The sequence below is a fragment of the Aotus nancymaae genome, unplaced genomic scaffold (assembly GCF_030222135.1).
Source record: "Aotus nancymaae isolate 86718 unplaced genomic scaffold, 86718_ANA_hifiasm-v0.15.2.pri h1tg000015l_1, whole genome shotgun sequence".
NCBI classification, from domain to species: domain Eukaryota; kingdom Metazoa; phylum Chordata; class Mammalia; order Primates; family Aotidae; genus Aotus; species Aotus nancymaae.
This window is the reverse complement of record NW_026988427.1, coordinates 11749930-11773564: the sequence shown is the minus strand read 5'-3', so window position 1 is coordinate 11773564 and position 23635 is coordinate 11749930. Positions and strand designations below refer to the sequence as shown.

The 23635-nt window shown below is 49.5% G+C and overlaps 1 protein-coding gene across 2 annotated transcripts in view; it reads right to left on the bottom strand.

The window, feature by feature from the left end:
• The window catches only part of PRKAR1B (protein kinase cAMP-dependent type I regulatory subunit beta), a 160043-nt gene that overhangs the window by 131328 nt on the left and 5080 nt on the right, over positions 1-23635 (bottom strand). Inside the window, exons 1-2 of one of the 2 annotated variants that reach the window (XM_012451554.3) lie at positions 14046-14064; positions 12609-12807 (exon numbers count right to left, since the gene is read on the bottom strand). In XM_012451554.3, coding sequence (XP_012306977.1) covers positions 12609-12785 — 177 coding nt within the window. In that variant the 5' untranslated portion in view covers positions 12786-12807; positions 14046-14064. Of the gene's footprint in view, positions 1-12608; positions 12808-14045; positions 14065-23635 lie in introns of those variants that run through there. The other variant, XM_021676288.2, reaches the window with a different exon arrangement.

Genomic DNA, 23635 nt, shown 5'->3' with positions numbered 1-23635 from the left:
ACACACAGGCCACTTCAGGAGACCTTGGGAGAAAGGCAGGCAGCCAGCAGGGCTCCTCCCCAGGGCCACCACTCGGGGGTGACCCCTCACTGGCTCTGCCTCCACACATGCCAGACCGTTTTTCCCCTTCCCGTTCCCCTCTTGGGATTCCGGGAAGGCCTCTAATGTTGCAGCCCCCACTTCCTGTCTCCTGTTTTCATGCTGAGGCATTGTCTGAGCTGCAGGATAGGCTTTACAGCTCAAAGGCATCTTCATAACAACGCTGTGGGAACAGGGTTTCCAGAAAGCTCCCTGGCCAGAATCTGCCCCAGAATCAAGTAATCCAGCCCTGGGGATTACCCTGGTCCCGTCCTATCCTACACGGGAATGAAGTGCAGGTGTCCAGCCCAAAAGAGAAACTCTCTGGGTGGGGCCTGGGGTGGGGGTGGAATCTAAAGAGATTTTCTGGACCCGGGTTGATCCTCCCGAGAGTAGGCTGTACACAAGAATTACTGGCAAATGGAATTCCTCCGTCGCATCTGCAGCCCGGTTCTCGCTCCCACGAGGACACGGCTGCCCCCTCCCACTGAAAGGGTTTTCTGAGAGGCGGCTGGTCCACCCAGCCTTGATGCCTTTGATAGAGGGTGTCTGGACTTCCACGGGGCCACCCACTGCGTGCTGGGCAGGTGTGAGAGGTGTTTCTGGACCATGTCCCTGGAGCAGTTCTATGAGCGGCCCTAAGACACCCCCTTGGCACTCTGTGAATCCCTAAGTCTCAAGGGCCAGTTGTATTTGAGGCCAGGACCCACAAGCCCACCTCGCAGGGGCAAATCATCCCCAGCCATGATGCAGGGAAACTGAGGCCCAGAGAGGGTAAAGGATTTGTTCAGGGGAAGCCAACCATTCAGTGGCAATGTTGGAAGAGAGACGCAGGTCTTGAATCATTTACTGAGCACTTACTGTGTACCAGCCCTCAATGGAGAGTACAACAAACAAAGAGAGAAAGGAAAGGAAAGAAGAAAAGAAAAGAATTAGAAATTAACAGGCTGGGCCGGGCACGGTGGCTCGCGTCTGTAATCCCAGCACTCTGGGAGGCCAAGGCTGGCAGATCACTTGAGGTCAGGAGTTCAAGACCAGCCTGAGCCACATAGGGAGGCATCATCTTTATAAAAATATTAAAAAATTAAAAATTAAATTAATAAAATAAGATAAAAACAGAAGATGAAGATGCACATCCCAGTGAGGCTGGGGACAGAGTTTACACAGGAGGGTGTGAGCACAGGCGAGGGCCCCTGCTCACCTTCAGAAGCAAATGGCATGTCCGTATGTGTGCCCATTTGCACGTCCAGGTGAGTGTATGTGTCAGTGTGTATGTATCTAGGTAAGTACACGTGTGGGCATGTGCACACGTGTGAATGTGTACGTGTGTGTCCACATCCAGGTAAGTACATGTGTGTGCATGTGCACATCTAGGTAAGTACACGTGTGGACACGTACATGTTAAGTATGTGTGTCGGCGTGTGCACATCCAGTTGAGCATGTGTGAGCATGTACATGTGCATGCAAACACACCCCTTGCATCCACCACCTCGGAGTACATTGAGCATGTCCAGGTGTGTGCACAGCTATGCATCTGGGTAAGTGCATGTGTTTTAATGCACTTACAACTTGGAGTTGTGCACACACAACTCCATTTCCTTCCCCCTTAGTGGCAATAGTACAGCCTTGCCTGTGTGTGCACGTGTGTGCATCTGGGCAAGTGTGTGCACGTGTCACTCACACAGACATCACACTCGCTCCTTCACCCGCCATGGCAGCTGTGCCCCCACACCACCTCTCCCTCCTGGAGGACGGCACTTCAGCCCCAGCCTGTGACACACAGGGGCACCAGCCTTGCAGGGCAAAGGTGGAAACGCCTGAGTGCCTAGGAATGGAGGATGAGAAAGAAGCAGAAGGCAGGGGGTCCACCATCAGGGCCAACCCCAGGAGAACCCCACACCCTGCCCCAGCAAGCCAGGGGCCAGGGCCTACAGGCAAGGAGGGAAGGGTGTGGTCTCAAAGGCATGTGTGGGTTTGCGCCCAGCTCCGTGACCTTGGCGGACCGACACTCTCCCTCCGAACATCCGTTTTCCCATCTGTGAGATGGGAGTGTAAACAGCTCATCTGGCTAGGCCTGCATGAGAATTCAACGAGATAAAGTACGCAGAGCACCAAGTGCAGTGTCCGGGTGTTCCTGCATTGGGAGGGACTGACTCCAAAAGCAGGAAGGCGCTGACGGTCAGGTCCCCTCCCAACACAGGAACGCCCGGGGTAGGAAGGGCAGAGGGCACAGCTGGAGGAAGGAGTAGGCAGATACCATCTCAGCACAACACACAGTGTCATGCTCACCAAGTAGTGAGCTGGGAGGGTCAGAGGGCACTAAAGACTCTCCCTCCCTTCAAAGCTGGGACTTGGGGTTGGAGCTGAAACCGAGATCTCCTCCTCTGAGCTTGCCCAAGGCAGGGTTGTGGTAAGAGGCTGTCCGAGGAGGCAGTCTTGGCCCTAAAGCAAGTGCTGAAGAGTGGCCAGCTGCAGGAGGGGTGTGGAGGGCATTCCAGGTGACAGGACAGTGCTGGCCGGAGACCTTGGGTGGCTGGAGCCCTTGGGTGGCTGGAGTAAAAGTAAGGGACAGAGTGGCGTGGGCTGCAGTGGAGAGGCAAGCAGGAGCGAGACTCCATGAGGCAGGAAGGAGCTTAGATTTGTTAGGAGAGCACTGGGAAGGTTTTAAGAAGGGGATGGAGTTCGATTTGTGTTTCTGGAAGATGGCTCTGGCTGGGACTGATGTGAAAAATGGAGCATGGGGCCTGATGGGAAGCAGAGAGGCTGCTGCAGTCATTCAGCTGAGGGGACAGTGGCTTGGGCTAGGAATGGGGTGGCAGGGTGGGAAACAGGCATATTTGATTTGTGTGCTGGAGGTAGGATCTCTCTTGGATGGAGAGTGAGAGAAATCCCACAGAGGAGAAAGGACAAAATGGGGGTCCCTGAATTCCATGAAACTGATACAAGTGAGAGGTTCAACCCCAAGTTTCATACGCACAGTAAACAGAGAACCATAGCAAAGGTGCTGAGGACCAAGCTGCAAGTAAAACAATGTCCAAGTCCCAGAGCAGCCCCCAAGCAGCCCACACAGGGCTGCACCAAAGCAGTGCGGCAGAGGCTCAGAAATGGAACTCATGTTGGCATCGTCACCCACAAAGGGCGGCAGCCATTCAGAACTTGCAGTCTGAACCTCATCAGTTGATTTCCTGCTAAAACAAACAAAAATACCAACCTTCTCCATAGGATTTTAATGGGACCCAAAGCTTGACAAAATAATATAGAAAATGTCCAGAATACAATCCAGTTGCTTGACAAATTACTCAACAGATCAAGGACTAGGAAAATCTGACCCATTCTCAAGAGAAAAGACAATTCATGACTAACAACCTCAAGATGCCAGAGATCATGGGATTATCAGATTAACACTCTAAAGCAGCAATTTTAACTATTTTCCATGAAGTGAAGGTGAATACTCTTGGAATTGGTGGGGGAATTACCAGCAAATAAATCAAATTTATTTCAAAAGAAAAAAGGAAGAAGAAGAAAGAAGGAGGAGAAGAACAGGAGGAGGAATAGGAAGAGGAGGAACGACTAAATAAAAAGTTTGGAACTGAAAAATATATACAAATTTTCAAACTAAAAAATAAAGTAACAAAAAATTTAAAATTCACTAGATGGGATCAGTCGCAGAAGGGATATAACAGAAGAAAGAGTTGGTAAGTTTGAAGACAGATCAACAGAAATCATCCCACCAAGAAGACAGGTGAGCAGGGCATGGTGTCTCACGCCTGTAATCCTAGCACTCTGGGAGGCCAAGGCAGGTGGATCACCTCGGGTCAGGAGTTTGAGACCAGCCTGGCCAACATGGCGAAACCCCATCTCTACTGAAATACAAAAATTAGCATGCATCTGTAATCCCAGCTACTCGGGAGCCTGAGGCAGGAGAATCACTTGAACCCAAGAGGCAGAGGTGGTGGTGAGCTGAGATCGCACCACTGCACTCCAGCCTGGGTGACAGAGTGAGACTCCGAAAAGAAAAGAAAAGAGATTTAACAGAGCCTCAGGGAACTGTGGGAAAATATTTAAAAATCTAAGATATGTGTCACTGGAGTCCCTGAAAGAGAGGAGAAAGAGGGTTGTACAGAAAAAAAAAATTGAAGACATGATGGTTGAAAACTTCTCAAATATGTTGAAAAGAATTAATGTACTGATTCAAAATCAAAGGAAAACAAGATAAACTCAAAGAAAATGAAACTCAGACACATTGTACTCAAACTTTGAGAAACTAAACACACAGGAAAAATCATGAAAAAAGCCAGAGAAAAGAAACATAAAACAAAGTGAATGAGGCCAAAAGCCTGATTTGTCATTGGAAACCATAAAGTGGAACAACGTCTTTAAACTGCTGAAATAAAATCACTCTCCACTCAGAATGCTGTATCCAGCAAACATGTCCTTCAGGAATGAAGGCAAACCAGAGAGATTCTCAGATGAAGGAAACTAAGAATCTGTCACCCGCAGTCTTGCTCTGAGAATGCTAAAAGCAAGTTCTTCAGGCAGGGGGAAATCATCCCAGAGGGAAAGAAAAACACTTCAGGAACCACAGACGAGCAACAGAAATGGTAAATACCCAGGTATGTCTTCTAGACTCTTTTCGCCTCTTAAAGTATGTGAAAATGTTCAAATAAAAACGTAACATTGTCAAGGGAGTGGGGGAAGGTTCGACACGTGTAAACATGGTACCTACAATAACCAGAAACAATACGGGGAGGGTAAATGGGCCCACATGACGGCAAGCTTGTATGTTTTACTTGAAATGGTAAAATATTAACTCTAAAAAGTCTGTATAAAGTTATTATTATATTGTAATGCCTATAGCAATCACTTAAAGAAAAACAGTAAAAAAGACAAGCACTAAAAAATAATCAAATAATCTAAAGGAAGGAAAAAAGAAACACAGGAAGAAAAGCCAGAGAAAACAAATAGAAAAATAATTAAATGCGAGACCTAAATCCAGCCATATCAACAATTACATCGAATATATATGACCTATAAGTGAGGTAAGACATATAAAAGTAACTATCTTAAGAAATAATGGCTGAGAACTTCCCAAATTTCTTCAAAGACACAAATGTATATGAAGATCTGCAAAGGGCAACAAGACAAACTCAAAGGGAAGTCACACTAAGACACACCACATACTATACTGTACATACTGTATGTACTACACACACAGAGCAATAAACAGTGTTTTCTTTTTAAAAAATGTGAATAGTCTAAACATACCAATTAAAAACAGAAACTGTCAAATTCCATAAAAAATGAGAACCAAGTACATGCTATCTATAAGAAGCACACTTTATCGATATAGCTAAAATAAGAGGATAGAAAAAGATTAATCACATAAATCCTGTTAACGTGGCTGTATTAATATCAGATAAAGCAGACGTCAGAACAAGGAAAATCACAAGGAACAAAGAGAAACGCTTAATAATGATAGGAGGGTTTATCCACCAGGAAAACATAGTAATAATCCCAAATGTATATGCAACTAATAACAGCTCCAACAGACATAAAGCAAAAACTGGTAGAACTAAAGGAGAAACAGACAAATATTCAATTATAATTGGCAGTTTCAATGCTGTTCTTTGCAGTAAGCATAGCAAGAGGCCAGAAAATGAGCAAGAATGCAAAAGACTCACCTGATCAACCCCTCAGACCACTAGACCTCACCAACATCTACAGAACACACCACCCAACAGCAGCACACGGTGATTCCAAGGGCACATGTGACATTCACCAAGACAAAGCATATCATCAGCCATAAAGCACACCTTAACAAAATAAAGATTTAAAACCATACAAAGTATGTTCCCTGACAGTAATGGAATTAAACTAGAAATAAATAACAGAGAGATACAAAAAAAATCCCCAAATATTTGGAAATTAAACAACAAATTTCTAAATAAGATGAGCCGAAGAGGAAATCTCAAGGGAAAACAGACAATATTTTGGGCTAAATAGAAAATGAAAATACAGCATATCACAATTGTGAGCTGTAGCTAGAACAAAGCTTTAGAGAAAAATCTGTAGCATTAAATATTTCTCTCAGAAAAAAAAGTCTCAAATCAATTATCTAAAATTTCACCTTAAGAAATTTTAAGAAGAGCAGATAAAACCCAAAGACTGCAGAAGAAATAAAATAATAGAAATAAGAGGAGAACCCAATAAAATCTAAACGAAAATAGAGAAAATCAATGAAATTAAAATCTAACCCTTTGAAAGGATCAGTAAAATTGATAAACCTCTAGCCAGACTGATCGGGCAAAAAAGAACATCCAGAAAGTACTATCTAAGGAGTGAAATAACACAAGCACTACAGACATTAAAGGGGTGAGGTAACATGACCCAAATCTCTATATTCATAAATTTAACAACTTAAGTGAAATAAAACAATTCTTTGAAATAGACAAACTATGGCCAGGTGCAGTGGTTCACACCTGTAATCCAGCACTTTGGGAGACAGAGGCAGGTGGATCACTTGAGGTCAGGAGTTTGAGACCAGCCTGGCCAACATGGCAAAATCCCGTCCTTACTAAAAATACAAAAAATTAGCTGTGCATGGTGGCAGGCGCCTGTAATCCCAGCTGCTCAGGAGACTAAGGTAAAGAATCACTTTAATCCGGGAGGCGGAGGTTGCAGTGAGCCAAGATCGCACCACCATACTCCAGGCCTGGTGAACAAAGCAAGACTCCATCTCAAAATGGATAAACAAGCCAAACATTAGAAGAAAATATTTTATAAATTAAATATCTGACAGTTTATAAAAAATTCTGAAACTCAGTAGTAAGAAAACAGATAACCTAATACGAGAAATGGACAAAAGACATGAACAGACACTTCACCAAAGAAGATATTTGGGCGGAAAATAAGCATATGAAAACATCCTCAACAACTTTCGTCATCAGGAAATGTAAAATAAAACCACTTCAGAGTGAGTCGTGGTGGCTCACGCATCCCAGCACATGGGAGGCAGAGCTTGAGCTCAGGAGCCTGGCCAACATGGTGAAACTCTGTCTCTACTAAAGATATAAAAATCAGCCAGGCATGGTGGTGGGCGGGTGCCTGTAATCCCAGCTACTTGGGGAGGCTGAGGCAGGAGAATCACTTGAAGCCAGGAGGCAGAGTCTGCAGTGAGCCAATATCACACCATTGCACTCTAGCCTGGGCAAGAGAGCAAAACTCTGTCTAAAAAAAAAACACACACACACACACACACACACACACTTTAAGTGCCACCATATATCTATTAGAAATGGCTAAACGTTTTTTAAAATTGACAATATTAAAGGGTGCTGATACTGAGGAACAAGAACCACGGGTGCTTGGAACACAAGATAGGACAGACATTCTGGAAAACAGCTTGGCAGTTTCTCATAAACATACACTTAGCCTATGACCCAGGAATTTCACTACTTAAACACTAGATTTAAGTGAAATAAAAACCTACTTCCACACTGAAAACCTCTAAGATGAATATTTATAGCCCCTTTATTTGTAGTCAGCAAAAACTGGAAAGGTTCCTAGACTGGGCACAGGATAGGCAAGCTGCAATCCATCCATATAACAGAACACTGCCCAGAGATAAAAACACAGGACCTGTTGATGCCGAAAAACACAGATGAGCCGGGCATGGTGGCTCACGTCTGTAATCTCAACATTTTGGGAGGTCAAGACGGGCGGATCACCTGAGGTCAGAAGTTCAAGACCAGCCTGGCCAACACGGTGAAACCCCTTCTCTACTAAAAATACAAAATTAGCCAGACATGGTGGCACATGCCTGTAATCCCAGCTACTCGAGAGGCTGAGGCAAGAGATTTGCTTGAACCCAGGAGGCGGAGGTTGCAGCGAGCCGAGATTACACCATTGCCCTCCAGCCTGGGCAACAAGAGCAAAACTCTCTCAAAAAAAAAAAAAGAAAGAAAAGAAAAACAGATGAGTCGGGCACCGTGGCTCACATCTGTAATCCTAGCACTTTGGGAAGCTGAGCAGGGAGGATCGCTTGAGCTCAGTAATGTTCGAGACCAGCCTGGGCAACATGGCAAAAACCCAGCTCTACAAAAAATACAAAAATTAGCCAGGCATAGTGGCGTGCTCCAGTAGTCCCAGCTATTCAGGAGGCTGAGGTGGGAGGATGGCTTGAGTCTGAAAGGTGGAGGTTGCAGTGAGCTGCAATCATGCCACTGTACTCCAGCCTGGACAACAGAGCCAGACCCTGTATCAAAAAAAAAAAGATTGATGATGTTGTCATTTTGCATAATCTTCTGAAAGATCACATCTTGCTGAGGAAACTTCCATGCTGTGTTTTGCCATCAAATAAGGAATAGTTTGTCAGCTTAAGTCACCACCACAGAAGAACTTATTCATGAAGGCCGGAGCACCAGAGGCCAAGCCCAGCTGGCATGGATGGCACTCTGAGAGCTGGGCCACCCCTGCCAGTCTGTGTGGGTTTATCCCAGGTGCTTTATGAAAGCCTCACAAACATGCACCCTGCTTGGGATACAAGTGGAGAAAAACCCTCCATGGAGGCTTCTTCCTGCCACTCAGCCCTGGCTGGCCTCGAGGGGGTGGCTCAGACCCTGACCCTCTTTACCAGGGCTGCCGCCTTGCCCAGAGACACGCTTCCTGGTTCTATTGCAAGCATGCCATAGCACCTCACTGGTCAAGAGAACGCAGCAGAAAATGAGACTCCCATGGAATTTTAGGCCCCTGTTAGGTGGTTTATATTTTGGGATCTCAGCTCCATTTGAGAAGCCACTGCAAGCTAAGGGGCATTCTTCCCAGTTAAATACACCCACACACAGAACATGTATGCGATTTCAAAGACTTCACCAAAGCTCCCCAAAGGCCTGTCTCTATCAGCAACTGCAGAAAACAGAAACAATAACCTGTAATCGTGCCCGGAGACACCACTCTTCCTGACATTTTGGTGAATGCCCCTCAGATTTTTTTCTTTGCCTATAGACGCATTAGCACTGGCATCACTTTGAAGAAAAAGGGAACTGTACCATAGATCATATCTTGCAACCTGCTATTTTCACTCAGCAATGGCTCGCTGCTGGAGAAGGGCCTGAGAAAAACTGCCCTGCCCAGGCCCAAGAAGGCCACTGGGATCGGTGAATCGTGTCCCCAAAAATAGACACTCTGGAGTCCTAACCTCAGAAGCTCAGAAGTTGACTTTATTTGGAGACAGGGTCTTGATGGAGGTGATGATGTTACAATGAGGTCATTAGGGTGGCCTTGATCCAGGATGACTGGTGTCCCTATAAAAACGGGAAATTTGGACCAGGCGCAGTGGCTGACGTCTGTAATCCAAGCACCTTGGGAGGCTAAAACGGGTGGATCTTGAGGTCAAGAGATTGAGACCATTCTAGCCAACATGATGAAACCCCATCTCTACTAAAAATACAAAAATTAGCTGGGTGTGGTGGCATGTGCCTGTAGTCCCCAGCTACTTGGGAGGCTGGGGCAGGAGAATCACTTGAACCCGGGAGGTGGAGATTACAGTGAGCAAGATCACGTCATTGCACTCCAGCCTGGGCAACAGAGCGAGACTCCGTCTCAAAAAAAAAAAAAAAAAAAGGAGGGGGGATTTGGACCGGGGGCACAACACCATGTGAGGATGAAGGCAGAGACCTGTGATGCGCCTGCCAACCTGGGCAGCACCACCCAGCGCTGGGGAGAGACACACAGAATCTTCTACCGCATGGACCAAGAAGGCGCTATCCTGCCACACCTTGATCTCAGACTTCCAGCCTGGACCACCGAAGATCCCCAGCACCAGCCAGAGCCAGGGCTAGGGGCGGGGAGACGCAGAACTTTCTTCCACATGGACCCAGAAGAAGCCATCCCCCTACACCTTGATCTCGGACTTCCAGCCTCCAGAACCGTGGGAGGAGATTTCTGTTGTTTAAGATGCCCGGTGTGTGGTACAGTCATCCACTGGTATCCATGGGGGATGGTTCTAGAATCTCTAAGGGTACCAGAACCCGTGGATGCTGATGTCCCTGATATAAAATGGTGTCATATTGGCATGTAACCTGCACACGTCCTCCCATATACTTTTTTAAAAAAAAATTATTTATTTTTGAGACGGAGTCTCACTCTGTCGCCCAGATTGGAGTGCAGTTTTGCAATCGGCTCACTGCAACCTCCGCCTCCCTGGTTCAAACAATTCTCCTGCCTCAGCCTCCCAAGCAGCTGGGATTACAGGTGCACGCCACCACTCCCAGCTAATTTTTGTATTTTCAGTAGAGACGGGATTTCGCCATCTTGGCCAGGCTGGTCTCCAACTCCTGGGCTCAAGTGATCCACCCACCTGGGCTTCCCAAAGTGCTGGGATTAAAGGCGTGAGCCACCGAACTCGACCCCAGGTTTTTGTTTGTTTGTTTGTTTGTTTTGAGACAGTCTTGCTCTGTTGCCCAGGCTGGAGTGTAGTGGCATGATCTCAGCTCTCAGCAACCTCTGCCTCCCAGGTTCAAGTGATTCTCCTGCCTCAGCCTCCTGAGTAGCTGGGACTACAGGCAGCCACCACTACACCTGGCTAATTTTCATATTTTTAGTGGATTACAGGCGTGAGCCACCAAGTCCATTAGCCCCAATATTTAATACAAAAAAAAGGAAACAATTGTACACTCACTCATGGGGGAAAGGTTGAAAACCCTTAGTATATCTCTTCCACAGAACATTATGCAGTCACTCAAAGTGAAATCTTCAAAAAGCATATAAAAAAACGAAAAACATAAAACGCAAATTGCATCTATAAGGTGACTGCAACTAGGACTCATGCATGTGTGCACACGCATATATGTGCATGTATGTGTGTATGTATTCCTGAGACAGGGTTTTGCTCTGTCACCCAGGCTGGAACTCAGTGGTGTGATCCTGGCTCACCACAGCCTCAAACTCCTGAGATCAAGTGATCCTCCAGCCTCAGCCTACAGGTAGCTGGGACCACAGGCAGTTGCCACAACATCCAGCTAATTTTAAAAATATTTTTGAGAGACAAGTTTGAATTCATGACCTCGAGCAATCTTCCCACCCTGACCTCCCAAATGCTGGGATTACAGGTACAAGCCACGGTATCTGGCCTGCAACTATGTTTTTATAGAAACAACATTTGAGGGGAAATTTGGTGGAGAGGAGTCGAGGGCATTTTTATTTTTTCTTTCCACTTCTGAACTTTTCAAATTTTCCTTAACAGGCATGCATAACTTTAAAGTGTTTCTTCATGGATTGTTTCCAAGCGAAGAGTTAAATTCATTTCTTTGGGTTAAGGCTACGTGATCGCAGGAGGCCCTGTCGAATGCATCAACACCGCTGGACGGGGACCAGGTGGCTCACAGGCGCTTCCCAGGTTCCCATCTGGCCCCCTGGAGAGATCGGCACAGCGGACAGTTAATTTGCGTTAAAGGACCAAGAGGAGAAACCTTAGGGGATACCCAGAAAGCCTGGGGTGGGGCCCAGAGCAAGGACTGGAGGAGCCCACAGCGAGGGGAGGGGAGGGGACGCAGCTGGGTCAGCTCGGGGGCTCCTGTCCCAGCCTCCACTTCCCAGCCATGCACTTCTATGAAAAGAGCCCAGATGCAGGAGGCCAGGAAGCGGGTGAGAGGCGTCACTCCCGGAGGAATGAGGCATGGGGTAGAGAAGAGCGGGAGCGGGCCTGGGCTTCTCCCACCACACACGCTGAAGGGCGCTTTCCTCTCCCACCGCCGCAAGGCCTCAGACATACACATTAACGTGGAATCTGACCTCAAACATCCCACGTCACCTTAGCCATGGGAGCTATTTTCTTCCTCTTCTTTTCTTTTTTTTCATATAGAGTCTTGCTCTGTTGCCCAGGCTGGAGTGCAGTGGTGCAATCTCGGCTCATCGCGCCTCCATCTCCCAGTTTAAGCGATTCTCTGGCCTCAACCACCCCAGTAGCTGGGATTACAGGTGCCCGACACCATGCCAGGCTAATTTTTGTATTTTCAGTAGACATGGGGTTTCGCCATGTTGGCCAGGCTGGTCTCGAACTCCCGACCTCAGGTGATTTGCCTGCCTCGCCTCCCAAAGTGCTGGGATTGCAGGCGTGAGCTATCCCGTGGGAGCTATTTTCTTTTATCCCAAGTGCCGACAGCATCTATAACTGACCTGGCCCTCATCTCGGTTCCTCGAGCTGAAAACTGTCGATAAGTCCCACAAGCTAACAAAATACCTGGACCTAAAACCCTGAACCGCCTTCCCCAAGAGCTCTGAAGACCGAGAACCCACTGGAAACAAGGGAAAATTCTGTGGCACGGAGGACCGAGCCTAGGAGGGATGACTCTCAAGCGATCGAACAACGGAGGGTCGGTCCCAGGTTGGCCTCTCTACCCACGCTTCTGGAAGGACCTGTAGGATGGCAGGCGTTCTGTGGGGCACCCAGCCTTGGAAAACCACAGGATGGACGGAAGGCTTCTCTGGCTGCTGCCTCTGCCCCAGGACACCTGCGAAGGGAAACCACTCACCTTCTCCAGCTTCTCGAAGCGCTCCCGGAGGAACTTCATGGGGCGCTCGGGCTTGGAGATGCAGAGGTGCACGATGCAGTCCTTGAGGACCTGCTGGATCCCGTGCAGCTGCACGTACAGCTCGCAGCCCTTCAGGCTCTCGTCCTCCTCCGAGGGGCAGGCGGGCGGGGAGGCCATGGCGAGCGCTGCTGCTTCCTTCCTGTCCAGAAAACAAATCACCGAGGCCTGAGAGCGGCCCAGGGCTGCGCGCCGCAGAAACGCAGGCGGCGTGAATCAGGCTTCTCCAAGGAGCCGGTAAGAAAGTCACTGATTCCGCATTTGTCAAAGATCTTCCATTCCGCGGGGCCAGGTGAGTTGTGAAACGTAATGACCCCCAGAGCTTTCCCTCTCAACAGACCCGGCAGGGGTGGAGGGGCTCGGACGCAGGCGCACGCGGCAGAGAAGCCCCTTCTGCGGCTCCGAGGATTCCGCGGTGGGAGGAGTAGTGGGGCCCGGCGCCCTGAGGGTCCATCACGGGGGTTACAGGGCCTCGCCCTCCTCCATCCCCCCTTTCTGGGGGCACTCGTGTGAAACGTGAATGTTGGGGGGCCCCTGCGCGCAGCCTCGGGGGAGGGAGAGAGGAGGGTGAGGCTGTGGATGGGCTGGGCGCGCCTCTTCACAGGAAAAAGCAGAAACGCAGGTAAACAAGGGGAGCCGCGCGGGGGGAACGTGGGGGGGGGACAAATGCGGCGGCCGCGCAGGCGAGGTCACCATGGCCAGGCCCGGCCGCGCCCGCCCCTCACCGCAGAGCGCAGGACCCCAGCCCAGCCAAGCCGCCCCCGGGGAACGCGGCCTCCACCCCAAGACCCCGCACCCCCAGCCCCAGCCCCGGCCCCTGCGCTGGGGACCCCTGACTAGGCGCCCCAGGCCCGACTCCGCCCCGCGCGCCCCTCCCGGGGCGGGGGCCGAAGGATGCCCGCATGCCCAGGGAGCCTCCCAGGCCCCGGGGTCCCGGCACAGACCCCAGCCCAGCCCCACGTACCTGGATGCGCGGCGCCCGAGGCCAGGAGGCGGCTGCGCGGGTACGCGGGGCGCGGGAACGACGGGCGAGCGAGCGAGCGGGTCCCCGCACTGCAGCGGCGCCGCCCTCCACGCCCGCCCACGCGCCGCGCGCAGCCGCTGCACCCCCCGCCCCCTGCCGCCCAGGCAGGCCCGCAGCCCGTCTCCCCTCACCACCACCTCCCCGCGGGGCCCCCAGTCCCGGCCCACCCGGACTCTCCCCTCCCCCGCCGGGCTCCCCGCCCCCCCATCCCCCACCGGCGCAAGTTCATGCGCAGCACGGCCTGGACCCCCGCTCTTGCCGCCCCTCGCCCCCTCCACGCAGACCCTGAGTCGCCCAACACAGCTGGTGCAGGCCGTGGGGCTGCCAGGTGATGATCTGGGCACCCACACACACACCTTCACGCCCACCGCAGCCGCCTGAGCTGCTCACACCTGGGAGAGTCACATCCCTGCGTCTATAGGACACCCGTACCCAGCAAGCATGCCTGTTCCCTGGGTCTCGTGCTCCCTTAAGGGCCAGAAGTGGGTGGCCAGGTGGGCCCAGCACTCCTACCCCAGCTGACTCCCACCGGTTAGGGCCACCACCTTCACCCCAAAGCCCAGTGGGAAATCGGGGTCCTCCTAAATTCTTTCCCACCTTCCCTGGAGCCTAGGAGGAGCCTCTTGGTGACATCCTAACTCACAACCACGACCCCTCAGGAAAGGGAATCATCCTTATCCTCCCACCGCACACTGCCCTATCCTGCCAGGGTGGGGGCAGAAACTCCATCTCCCCTTCCCCAGAGGCTCTAACACCAGGCAAGGGGCGGGCAGTTCAGGCTGTGAAGGAGACGACATCTGCGTCCCTCTCCACATTCACTTGCCCAGCCCGCTGGTCCCCCGCTCACCTGCCCCGCTCTCCCCTACACTCCCAACTCACCCATCTTATGCTCACCGGTTCCACACTCAACTGTCCAGCTTTCTTGTTTATTGCTCAGCTGTCTCACACTCATCTGATCCATGCCCATGTTGCCCCACTCACCTGTACACACTCACTGTCTCCCATTCACCCATCCCATGCTCACCTGGTCCACACTCACCTGTCCAGCTTCCCTATTCCACACTTACCTGCCCTGTGCTCACCTGTTCCCCCACTCACCTGTACACACTCACTGTCTCCCACTCAGCCCTCCCATGCCCCCCTGGTCCACACTCACCTGTCCAGCTTCCCTGTTCCATGCTCACCTCTTCCAAACTCACCTGCCCAGTGCTCACTTGTTCCCCCACTCACCTGCCCGCACGGGCACTACACAGGTCACCAGCCCTGCCCAGCATGCTCCCCAGCAGGGCTGACACTGCCCCGGCCTCTTCCTGCCAGGGTGAATGTAAACCAAACACGCCACCCTCGGGGGTCAAACACGAAGCTCCCTGGTCCTCAGCCCTCACCCTCAGCACCTACTGGCCCCAGCCCCGCTCCAGGCAGACCTGCGTTTGTCCTGAGCCTTTCTCAGGAATCCAGGCCCAGTCTCTGATTCAGAACTCCAACCCACGACCCTCTCAGACTTCTGGCTTCCCCAGCCCGGGCCTGCCTGGAGCTGCCACAGACCAGCGGTGCCATCGTGTGCTCCCCGCAGCCCCTCCACTCCCTCCTCCTCCCCTAATTACTGCTGCTCCTCCAGGGTGGCCTGGTGAGAAGGATAGCACAAAAGGCCCGGGTTTTGTCACCTGACCGCGGCGGTGTCTTGCTTTGGGGGCAGATGCTCCAGGGCTGGCTGCTTCTCTCCCAGGCTCTCCTGGGGTTCTCTGGAAACCCCCTATAAAGACTTCCCCCGCACTGTGCCTCTAGCAAGGGTGGAGGCCCCTCTCCAGCTGACCTCACAGGATAGCCCTCTGATCCCAAGGCACACGCACAAGCCCTCCTTCTGCTGCGATACCTCTCCAGGCAGAGAGCCTCCTCAACCTGTGTCCTTTAGAGACAAGGACCGCCCAGGTTTGGAGGCTGGCTGCTGGCAGCGTGCACCTGGCCCACCAGACATGCGGCCCCTGGCCCCAATGAGCTGAGGTCCTCTCCTCACCGGTACGACAGAAGCTCCCACTGCTTCTCACTTTCACACTTCTCCTGGTCATTCAGGTCCCTGTTCCAGTGGCCCCCAGCCCCTGCAAGAACTCCCTCTCCAGACTGGCTCTGGTAGCAGTTCGACGCGTGGCCCCCACCGCCCCAGCCTGCAGACGACCTTCTGCCTGATCCCCGGGCCTCTCCTGCTGCAGCCTTACTGGCTTGAGCCGAGGCCAGATGGTTCCGTAGTGTCCCGCTCACTGTCTGATCAGTCCCGGAGGATGAAATCAACACAGAAGTGGGAAGAAACAGGATCCTGGAGAAACGGAGCCACCGCCGTCCTCAAACCAAACCTGAGGCTCTCCCCATATCTGGACTTCCCAATTCTGTTCATCAATAAATACCTTCAGCCAGGCACGGTGGATTGCACCTGTAATCCCAGCACTTTGGGAGGCCGAGGCGGATGGATCACCTGAGGTCAGGAGTTCGAGACCAGCGTGGCCAATATGGCAAAACCCTATCTCTACTAAAAATACAAAATTAGCCAGGCGTGGTGGCACATGCCTATAATCCCAGCTACTCGGAAAGCTGAGGCAGGACAATCACTTGAACTTGGGAGGCAGAGGTTGCAGTGAGCCGAGATCGTACCACTGCACTCCAGCCTGGGCAATAAGAGCGAAACTCCATTTCTAAATAAATAAAATAAATGCCTTCTGCTGCCTGAGCCAGTTGACTTTTTGCTTTTTGTTAGTTGCAACTGAGAACATCCAAGTGAATACACCCCAGATCTTACATAATCTCCCCCAACACACACACTGACAACCCTATTAAATGGTCCTGGATTAAGACAGAGGGAGGGGTCCAGTGAGCTCAGAGGAGCTGTGCTTGGTCATCAAACCATGTGGACCTCAACAGGTGGGTCACCACAGTGACAAATCCTGGCTGTCACACAGCACCTAAGCAGCTATGCCCTCTACTGAAAATGGGCAGCTGGCGATTGGGTTATCCATCCAAAAGTCCCAGAAAAGTGCCCTCTGCCCACAGGGAAGGACCCACCCTACATGCTTGGCCCTATTATTTTTCCCAGCAAAGGGATTCGCATTTCTAAGCCCTGTGGGGTCTTACTTCACCCTGGAATGTGCCTGTAGGATTCACTGTGACCGAATGTACCACAGTGACCATGCTTTGCAAAACTCCAACCAAGGAGCCACAGTCTTTATGCTTTTGTTTTTTTAATCTTTTTGCTATTGTTTTGAGACAGGGTCTCACTCTGTCGCCCAGGCTGGAGTGCAGTGCTGTGACCACAGTTCACTGCAACCTCAAATTCCTGGGCCCAAGCCATCCTCCCACCTCAGCATCCTGAGTAGCTGGGACCACAGGTGTGCACCACCACACCTGGTATTTAAATCTTTTTTTTTTTTGGTCGAAATGGGCTCTCACTATGTTGCTCAGGCTGGTCCTGAACTCCTGGCCCCAAACAATCCTCCCCCCAGCTTCCCAGACTGCTGGGACTACAGGCATGAGCCACCGCACCCCACCAAAGCCACATTCTTTTCCCAGTCATCACGCACCTCTAAACTCTGTGCTCTGTCAGCTCCAATTCACCCTCCAAGAATCAACCAAAATGTTACTTACACAGAGAAATTCCCTAAGGCACCAGCACCGCCTCCAGAGGGCCCAGGGTTCCCGGTACTTCTCCGTGGTAGCTTTCGTCACAAGTGCAATTGAATAATGATGGGCAAGGCTGCTAGCTCAATTGCTGTCTCCCCTGCTATGTCGAAAGCACCAAGTATTCATGGATGGTGTTTGTCTTATTCTTTATTCACTCAGCATGGCAAAGAGACAAACACAGATATTTTCCGGGCTACAGAAAGGAGACAGATTCTTTGTTAAGTTGCTCTGGCCACTGGGGAGGTTGCAGAGCGTCGTGGTTTGAGATGGGATCTGTACGTGGGCTTCCTGGATGCGGCCACTGAGCCTCCCCCAGCCAGCTGCATTCACTGGGCAACGTCCGTGGGCTCTCTGAGCTGAGGATGGAGGAGATACTGCAGGTGATTGTGGCTAATGGGACAGGCCACTAATCCTCAAATCTGGGCGGACATACGAGGACTGAGGGATGAGAGGCTGAGCATGGGGCACGCAGCTCGTAGTAGGAGTCTAGGAACCATGAACAATAATTATTATTCTCTGGCCGTGTGTGGTAGCTCACACCTATAACCCCAGCACTGTGGGAGGCCTAGGCAGGCAGATCACCTGAGGTCAGGAGTTTGAAACCAGCCTGGCCAACATGGTGAAACACAGTCTCTACAAAAAAAAATGCAAAAATTAGCCAGGTATGGTGGCAGGCCTGTAGTCCCAGCTACTCGGGAGGCCGAGGCAGGAGAATCATTTGAACCCGGGAGGCGGAGGTTGTAGTGAGCTGAGAGCATGCCACTGCACTCCAGCCTGGGCAACAGGAGTGAACCCCTGTCTCAAAAAAATGAAATAAAAAATAAAAATAAACAATGTGGCCAGGCATGATGGCTCATGCCTCCAATCCCAGCACTTTGGGGGCCAAAAGAGAATCATTTGAGCCCAGGACTTCAAGACCAGTCTGGGCAACAGAGCAAGACCCCGTCTCTACAAAAAAAATACAAAAATTAGCCAGGCATGGTGGCGCACATCTGTAGTCCTAGCTATTCAGGAGGCTAAGGTGGCAGGATCACCTGATCCTGGGAGTTCAAGGCTGCAGAGAGCTATGATCGTGCCACTGCACTCCAGGCTGGATGGCAGAGTGAAATCTTGCCTCAAAACACCCCCCGCCCCCACACACACACAGTGCTCTCTAATATTCAAGTTTTGCATTGTTCACTATGTAGGTAAGGGATGCATCATTTCACTGAAAATTTTGCCACAGGCCAGGCTTGGTGGCTCACACCTGTAAATCTCAGCACTATGGCAGGCAAAGGCAGGTGGATCACAAGGTCAGGAGCTTAAGACCAGCCTGGCCAAGATGGTGAAACCCCGTCTCTACTAAAAATACAAAAAATTAGCTGGGCATGGTGGCAGGCACCTGTAATCCCAACTACTCGGGAGACTGAGGCAGAGAATTGCTTGAACCCAGGAGGCAGAAGGTGCAGTGAGCCGAGATCGATCCACTGCACTCCCGCCTGGGCAACAGAGTGAGACTCCATTTACAAAAAAAACAAAAAAAGTTGGCACAAAACTTCAATGTGGTGGGCACTCTTGAATGGCCGCAGGGTCCCCACGTCCCAGTGCTCATGCCTTGTGGGGGACCCTCCCCTTGAGTGTGCGTGGGTCCTGAGGCTCACCCCTGCCCAGTGGGGTACAGCAGAGGGGAAGAGTGAGCATCACATATGACTTATGCTAACATCTGCCTTGCTGCAGGACTCTCTCCCTTGCTGGCGTTGAGGAAGTCAGCTGCTATGTCGTGAACAGCTGTAAAAGGACCCCGTGGCCAGGAGCTGAGGGCGGCATCCAGTCCACATCCAAGGAAGTAAATGCTGGAAACAACCAAGTGCACTTGGGAACGGACCCTTCCTCAGTCGAGCCTCAGATGAGAACGCAGCCCCAGCATGGATTGCAGCCTTCAGAGGACCTAGTAAAGCCATGTGTAGATTCCTGACCCACAGACACCAGGCCTTCACTAGGGGAAGCTCTCTCCATATATTTATGTATATACACACACACAAACACAAGCATATATATATCTATATACACATACATATATATACATACATATATATTTATATGTATCCTTCTCCATCAGCCTCCTTTTTTATTTTTCACACAGTCTTGCTCTGTCACCTAGGCTGGAGTGCAGTGACACGATTTCAGCTCACTGCAACCTCCACCTCCTGGGTTCAAGCGATTCTCCTGCCTCAGCCTCCCAAGTAGCTGGGACTAAAGGCACACACCACCACTTCTGGCTAATTGTTTGTATTTTTAGTGCAGTTGGGGTTTCACCATGTTGTCCAGGTCTCGAACTCCTGACCTCAGACAATCCACCTGCCTCAGCCTCCCAAAGTGCTGGGATTACAGGCTTGAGCCACTACTCTTGGCCTGAACCATTTTTAACTCTAGAAAATGTGTCTTCATTATCCCTTCAAATATCTAATACTCCCTACTCCCCACTTTTATTTTGCCTTCCTGGGACATCTATTAAACAGATATTAGCATTGCTGCTTCTGCTGTTCATACCCCTGATATTTTCGCTTACATCCTTCTTATTCCTGTTTCATTTTGGTAAGATATAGAACTTCATCTCTTTTATAAGCTTTTTTTTTTTAATGTCTCCCTCTGTTGCCCAGGCTGGAATACAGGCATGATCATAGCTCTTGACAACCTCAACCTTCCTGGCTCAAGTGATCCTCCCACCCCAGCCTCCCGAGTAGCTGGGCTTACAGGTGCACCCCACCACACCCAGCTAATTTTTTTTTTTTTTTTTTTTTTTTGAGATGGAATCTCACTCAGTCACCCAGGCTGGAGTGCAGTGGCACGATCTCGGCTCACTGCAACCTCCCCTTGCAGGTTCAAGCAATTCTTCTGTCTCAGCCTCCCAAGTAGCTGGGACTACAGGTGCCTGCCACCATGAATGGCTAATTTCTGTATTTTTAGTAGAGAACGGGGTTTCACCTTGTTGGTCAAGCTGGTCTCAAACTCTTGACCTCGGGTGATCCACCCCCCTTGGCTTCCCAAAAGTGCTGAGATTACAGGCGCGAGCCACTGTGCCTAGCCATAACTTTTATTTTTTTGTAGAGATGGGGATCTCACTATGTTTCCCAGGCTAGTCCCAAACTCTTGGACTCAAGCAATCCTTCCACTTTAGCCTCCCAAGTAGCCAGGACTACAGGTGTGAGTCACTGCATCCAGCTAAGTTTCTGGGTTTTTTTTTTGTAGAAACAGGGTGTCACTATGTTGCCCAGGTGGCCTTGAATTCCTGGCCTCAAGTGATTTCCCCATCTCAGCATCCCAAGGCATGTTTCATTTGTTATAACATGTTGGCTATTGTCCCTGCTTCTGAAATCCAGGTTATAACTATTCAGTCCGACAGTGTGTCTTGGGAAAGGGGAGAGGTCATGACCCCTCTGGGTATTCGTGCAGTTGCCACCACAATCCAGGTACCTAACTGCAGTGGCACCATAAACAAGGCTTCCTCCTAGTGACCCTTTATAATCACGCCATCCCATCCCTAGATCCTGGAGATCAGTCATCTGTTCTCTATCTCTGTTATTTTATGACTATCATACAAACAAAACCGTAAAATACCCCTTTGGGATTGGTTTTCATCTGCATAATCTTTTATAGTTTCTTTCAAGTTGTTAAAGGTAGCAATTGTTTCCATTTCTGAGCAGAATAATTGTCTAATTTACACGTGTGAAGATTTTCCTGCAGTATGCTGCTGATGTAAGTTTGATTCCATTATTGTCAGAGAAGGTGATCTGTGCAAGTTTTTTTGTTTTTGTTTTTGTTTTGAGACAGAGTTTTGCTCTTGTTCCCCAAGCTGGAGTGCAATGACGCAATCTCGGCTCACTGCAACCTCCACCTCCTGGGTTCAAGCAATGCTCCTGGCTCAGCCTCTCGAATAGCTGGGATTATAGGTGCCCGACACCACGCCCAGCTAATTTTTTCTATTTTTAGTAGAGAGGGGGTTTCACCATGTTGGCTAGGCTGGTGTTGAACTCCTGACCTCAGACGATCCACTCACCTTGGCCTCCCAAAGTGCTGGGATTACAGGTGTGAGCCACTGCACCTGGCCCTCTGCACAAGTCTTTTACATTTGCTAAGGTTTGCCTTATGGCCCAGGATATGGTCTATCTTGGTCTATGTTCTGAGGACACTAGAAAAGAATGTGAATTCTGCGGTTGTTGAGTGGTATGTTCTGCAAACATCAATTAGATCCTGTTGGTTGATGGTGTTGCTTGGCTGCACCTTGATGACTATCTGCCTCGTCATTCTACCAATTGCTGTCGTCATCAGCTACAACAGCAGCCTTGTCTCATTCTCCTTTCAGCTCTATCAGTTTTTGCTATACGCATGTTGAAGGACTGTTGTTTGCTGTGTGTGTATTTGGGATTGCTTTATCCTCCCAATGGGTTCTTTTATCATGTAATGTCCATCTTTTTCTGGAGGAATTTCAACAGCTACTCCTGCTTTTTAAAATTAATGTTTACATGATACACTTTTGCCATCCTTTTACTTTTGATCTGCCTATGTTGTTACGTTTGAAGTGAGCTTTAGCATATTCATATAGTTAGGTTGGGTTTTATCCATTCAGCCAACCTCTGTCCTCTAATGGGTATGTTTAGGCCATTTACATTTAGTGGTGTATTAGGGCTTACACCTGCCATTTAATCATCTGTGTTTGTTGTCTTATATTTTACTGTGGGACACTAGAATGTTTTTCAGAATTCCACTTTATGATGTTTTTGAGGACATCACTGTTACATATGCAACCCATCAGTCTATCGGCATCCACGATTTAGCACCTCGAGTGAGTGTAGAAACCTGACTTCCACTTAAGTCCCTTACCCTTGTCTCTGTTAGATATGTGCTTGTAGATATTTCCTCCGCATACATCAAGCACCTTATCAGTGTTGTAATTTTTGCTTCAACCATCAAATATGATTAAAGAAACTCATTAGGTGAAAGATGGTCAGTGACATTTACTTCTATTTTTATCCATTCCATTGTTTTCAACTTTCTGGAGGCCCCAGTCCTCTTCTGTTAAAATTCTCTCTCTGTTTACAGGGTATCCTTTAGGCATTCCTTAAAGGTAGGTCCCCTAGCAATACATTCTATTAGTGTGCCTGCCTAAGAATATCTCTACTCCTCCTCCATTCCTGAAGGATAGTTTTGCTGGGTAGAGGACTCACAGTCAACAGCTCTTTCCCTTTTACAGTTGAACAATGGTGTGTCACTTCCTTCTGGCCTTTTGTGGTTCTGGTTGAGAAATCTGCCTTCATTCAAATTGGTGTTTTTCTCTGGAAGTTAGTATTTTTCCTCCCTCTGTCTTTAGTTTTCAGAAGTTTAATTGTGGCGTCTTAGTATGGGTTTTTGGAGGGCTTATCCTATGAAGGCTTGTTCAGCTTCTGGAATATGTGGGTTTACGTTTTTCACTGAAATTGAGGAGTTTTCAGCCATTATTTCTTCAGCAATGTTAGCCCCACACTTTTCCTCTTCTTGTTCTGGGACACTGATGATACAAATTACTGTGCCACAGATCTCTGAGACTCTGCTCATTTTTTTCTCAATCTACTTTCTCTCTGTTGCTCAGATTGAGAAAATTCTACTGCTCTATCTTCAAGTTCCCTGATGATCCTGTTAACTCCATTCCATCACTGTGTCTGTCCAGCAGAAGATATAACATTATTTTATTCTATTTTTTCAGATCTATGATTTCCACTTGATTCTTTTTATAATTTCTATTTCTTTGCTTAAATTTTCTATTTTTTTTTTTTTTTACTTGTTTAAAAAACTGTAATTACTTTTTTTTGAGACAGAGTCTTGATCTGTCACCCAGGCTGGAGTGCAGTGGCACAATCTTGGCTCACTGCAACTTCCACCTCCCGGGTTCAAGCAATTTTTGTACCTCAGCCTCCCTGAGTAGCTATGATTACAGGTACCCACCACCACGCCTGGCTAATTTTTGTATTTTTAGTAGAGGGGTTTGCCATGTTGCCCAGGCTGGTTTTGAACTCCTGACCTCAGGTAATCTGCCCACCTCAACCTCCCAAAGTGCTGGGATTACAGGCATGAGCCACCGTACCCAGCCTGGTTCTTATGACTGCTTTAAAATTCTTGGCAGATGATTCCAACATATGACTCATCTTGGAATTCACATCAGTTACCTTACTATCTTCAGGTTGTGGCTTTCCTGGTTCTTTGTATGACAAGTGATTTCCAGATGTATCCTGGACATTTGGTTTACGATGTCTGGAGACTCCTGATC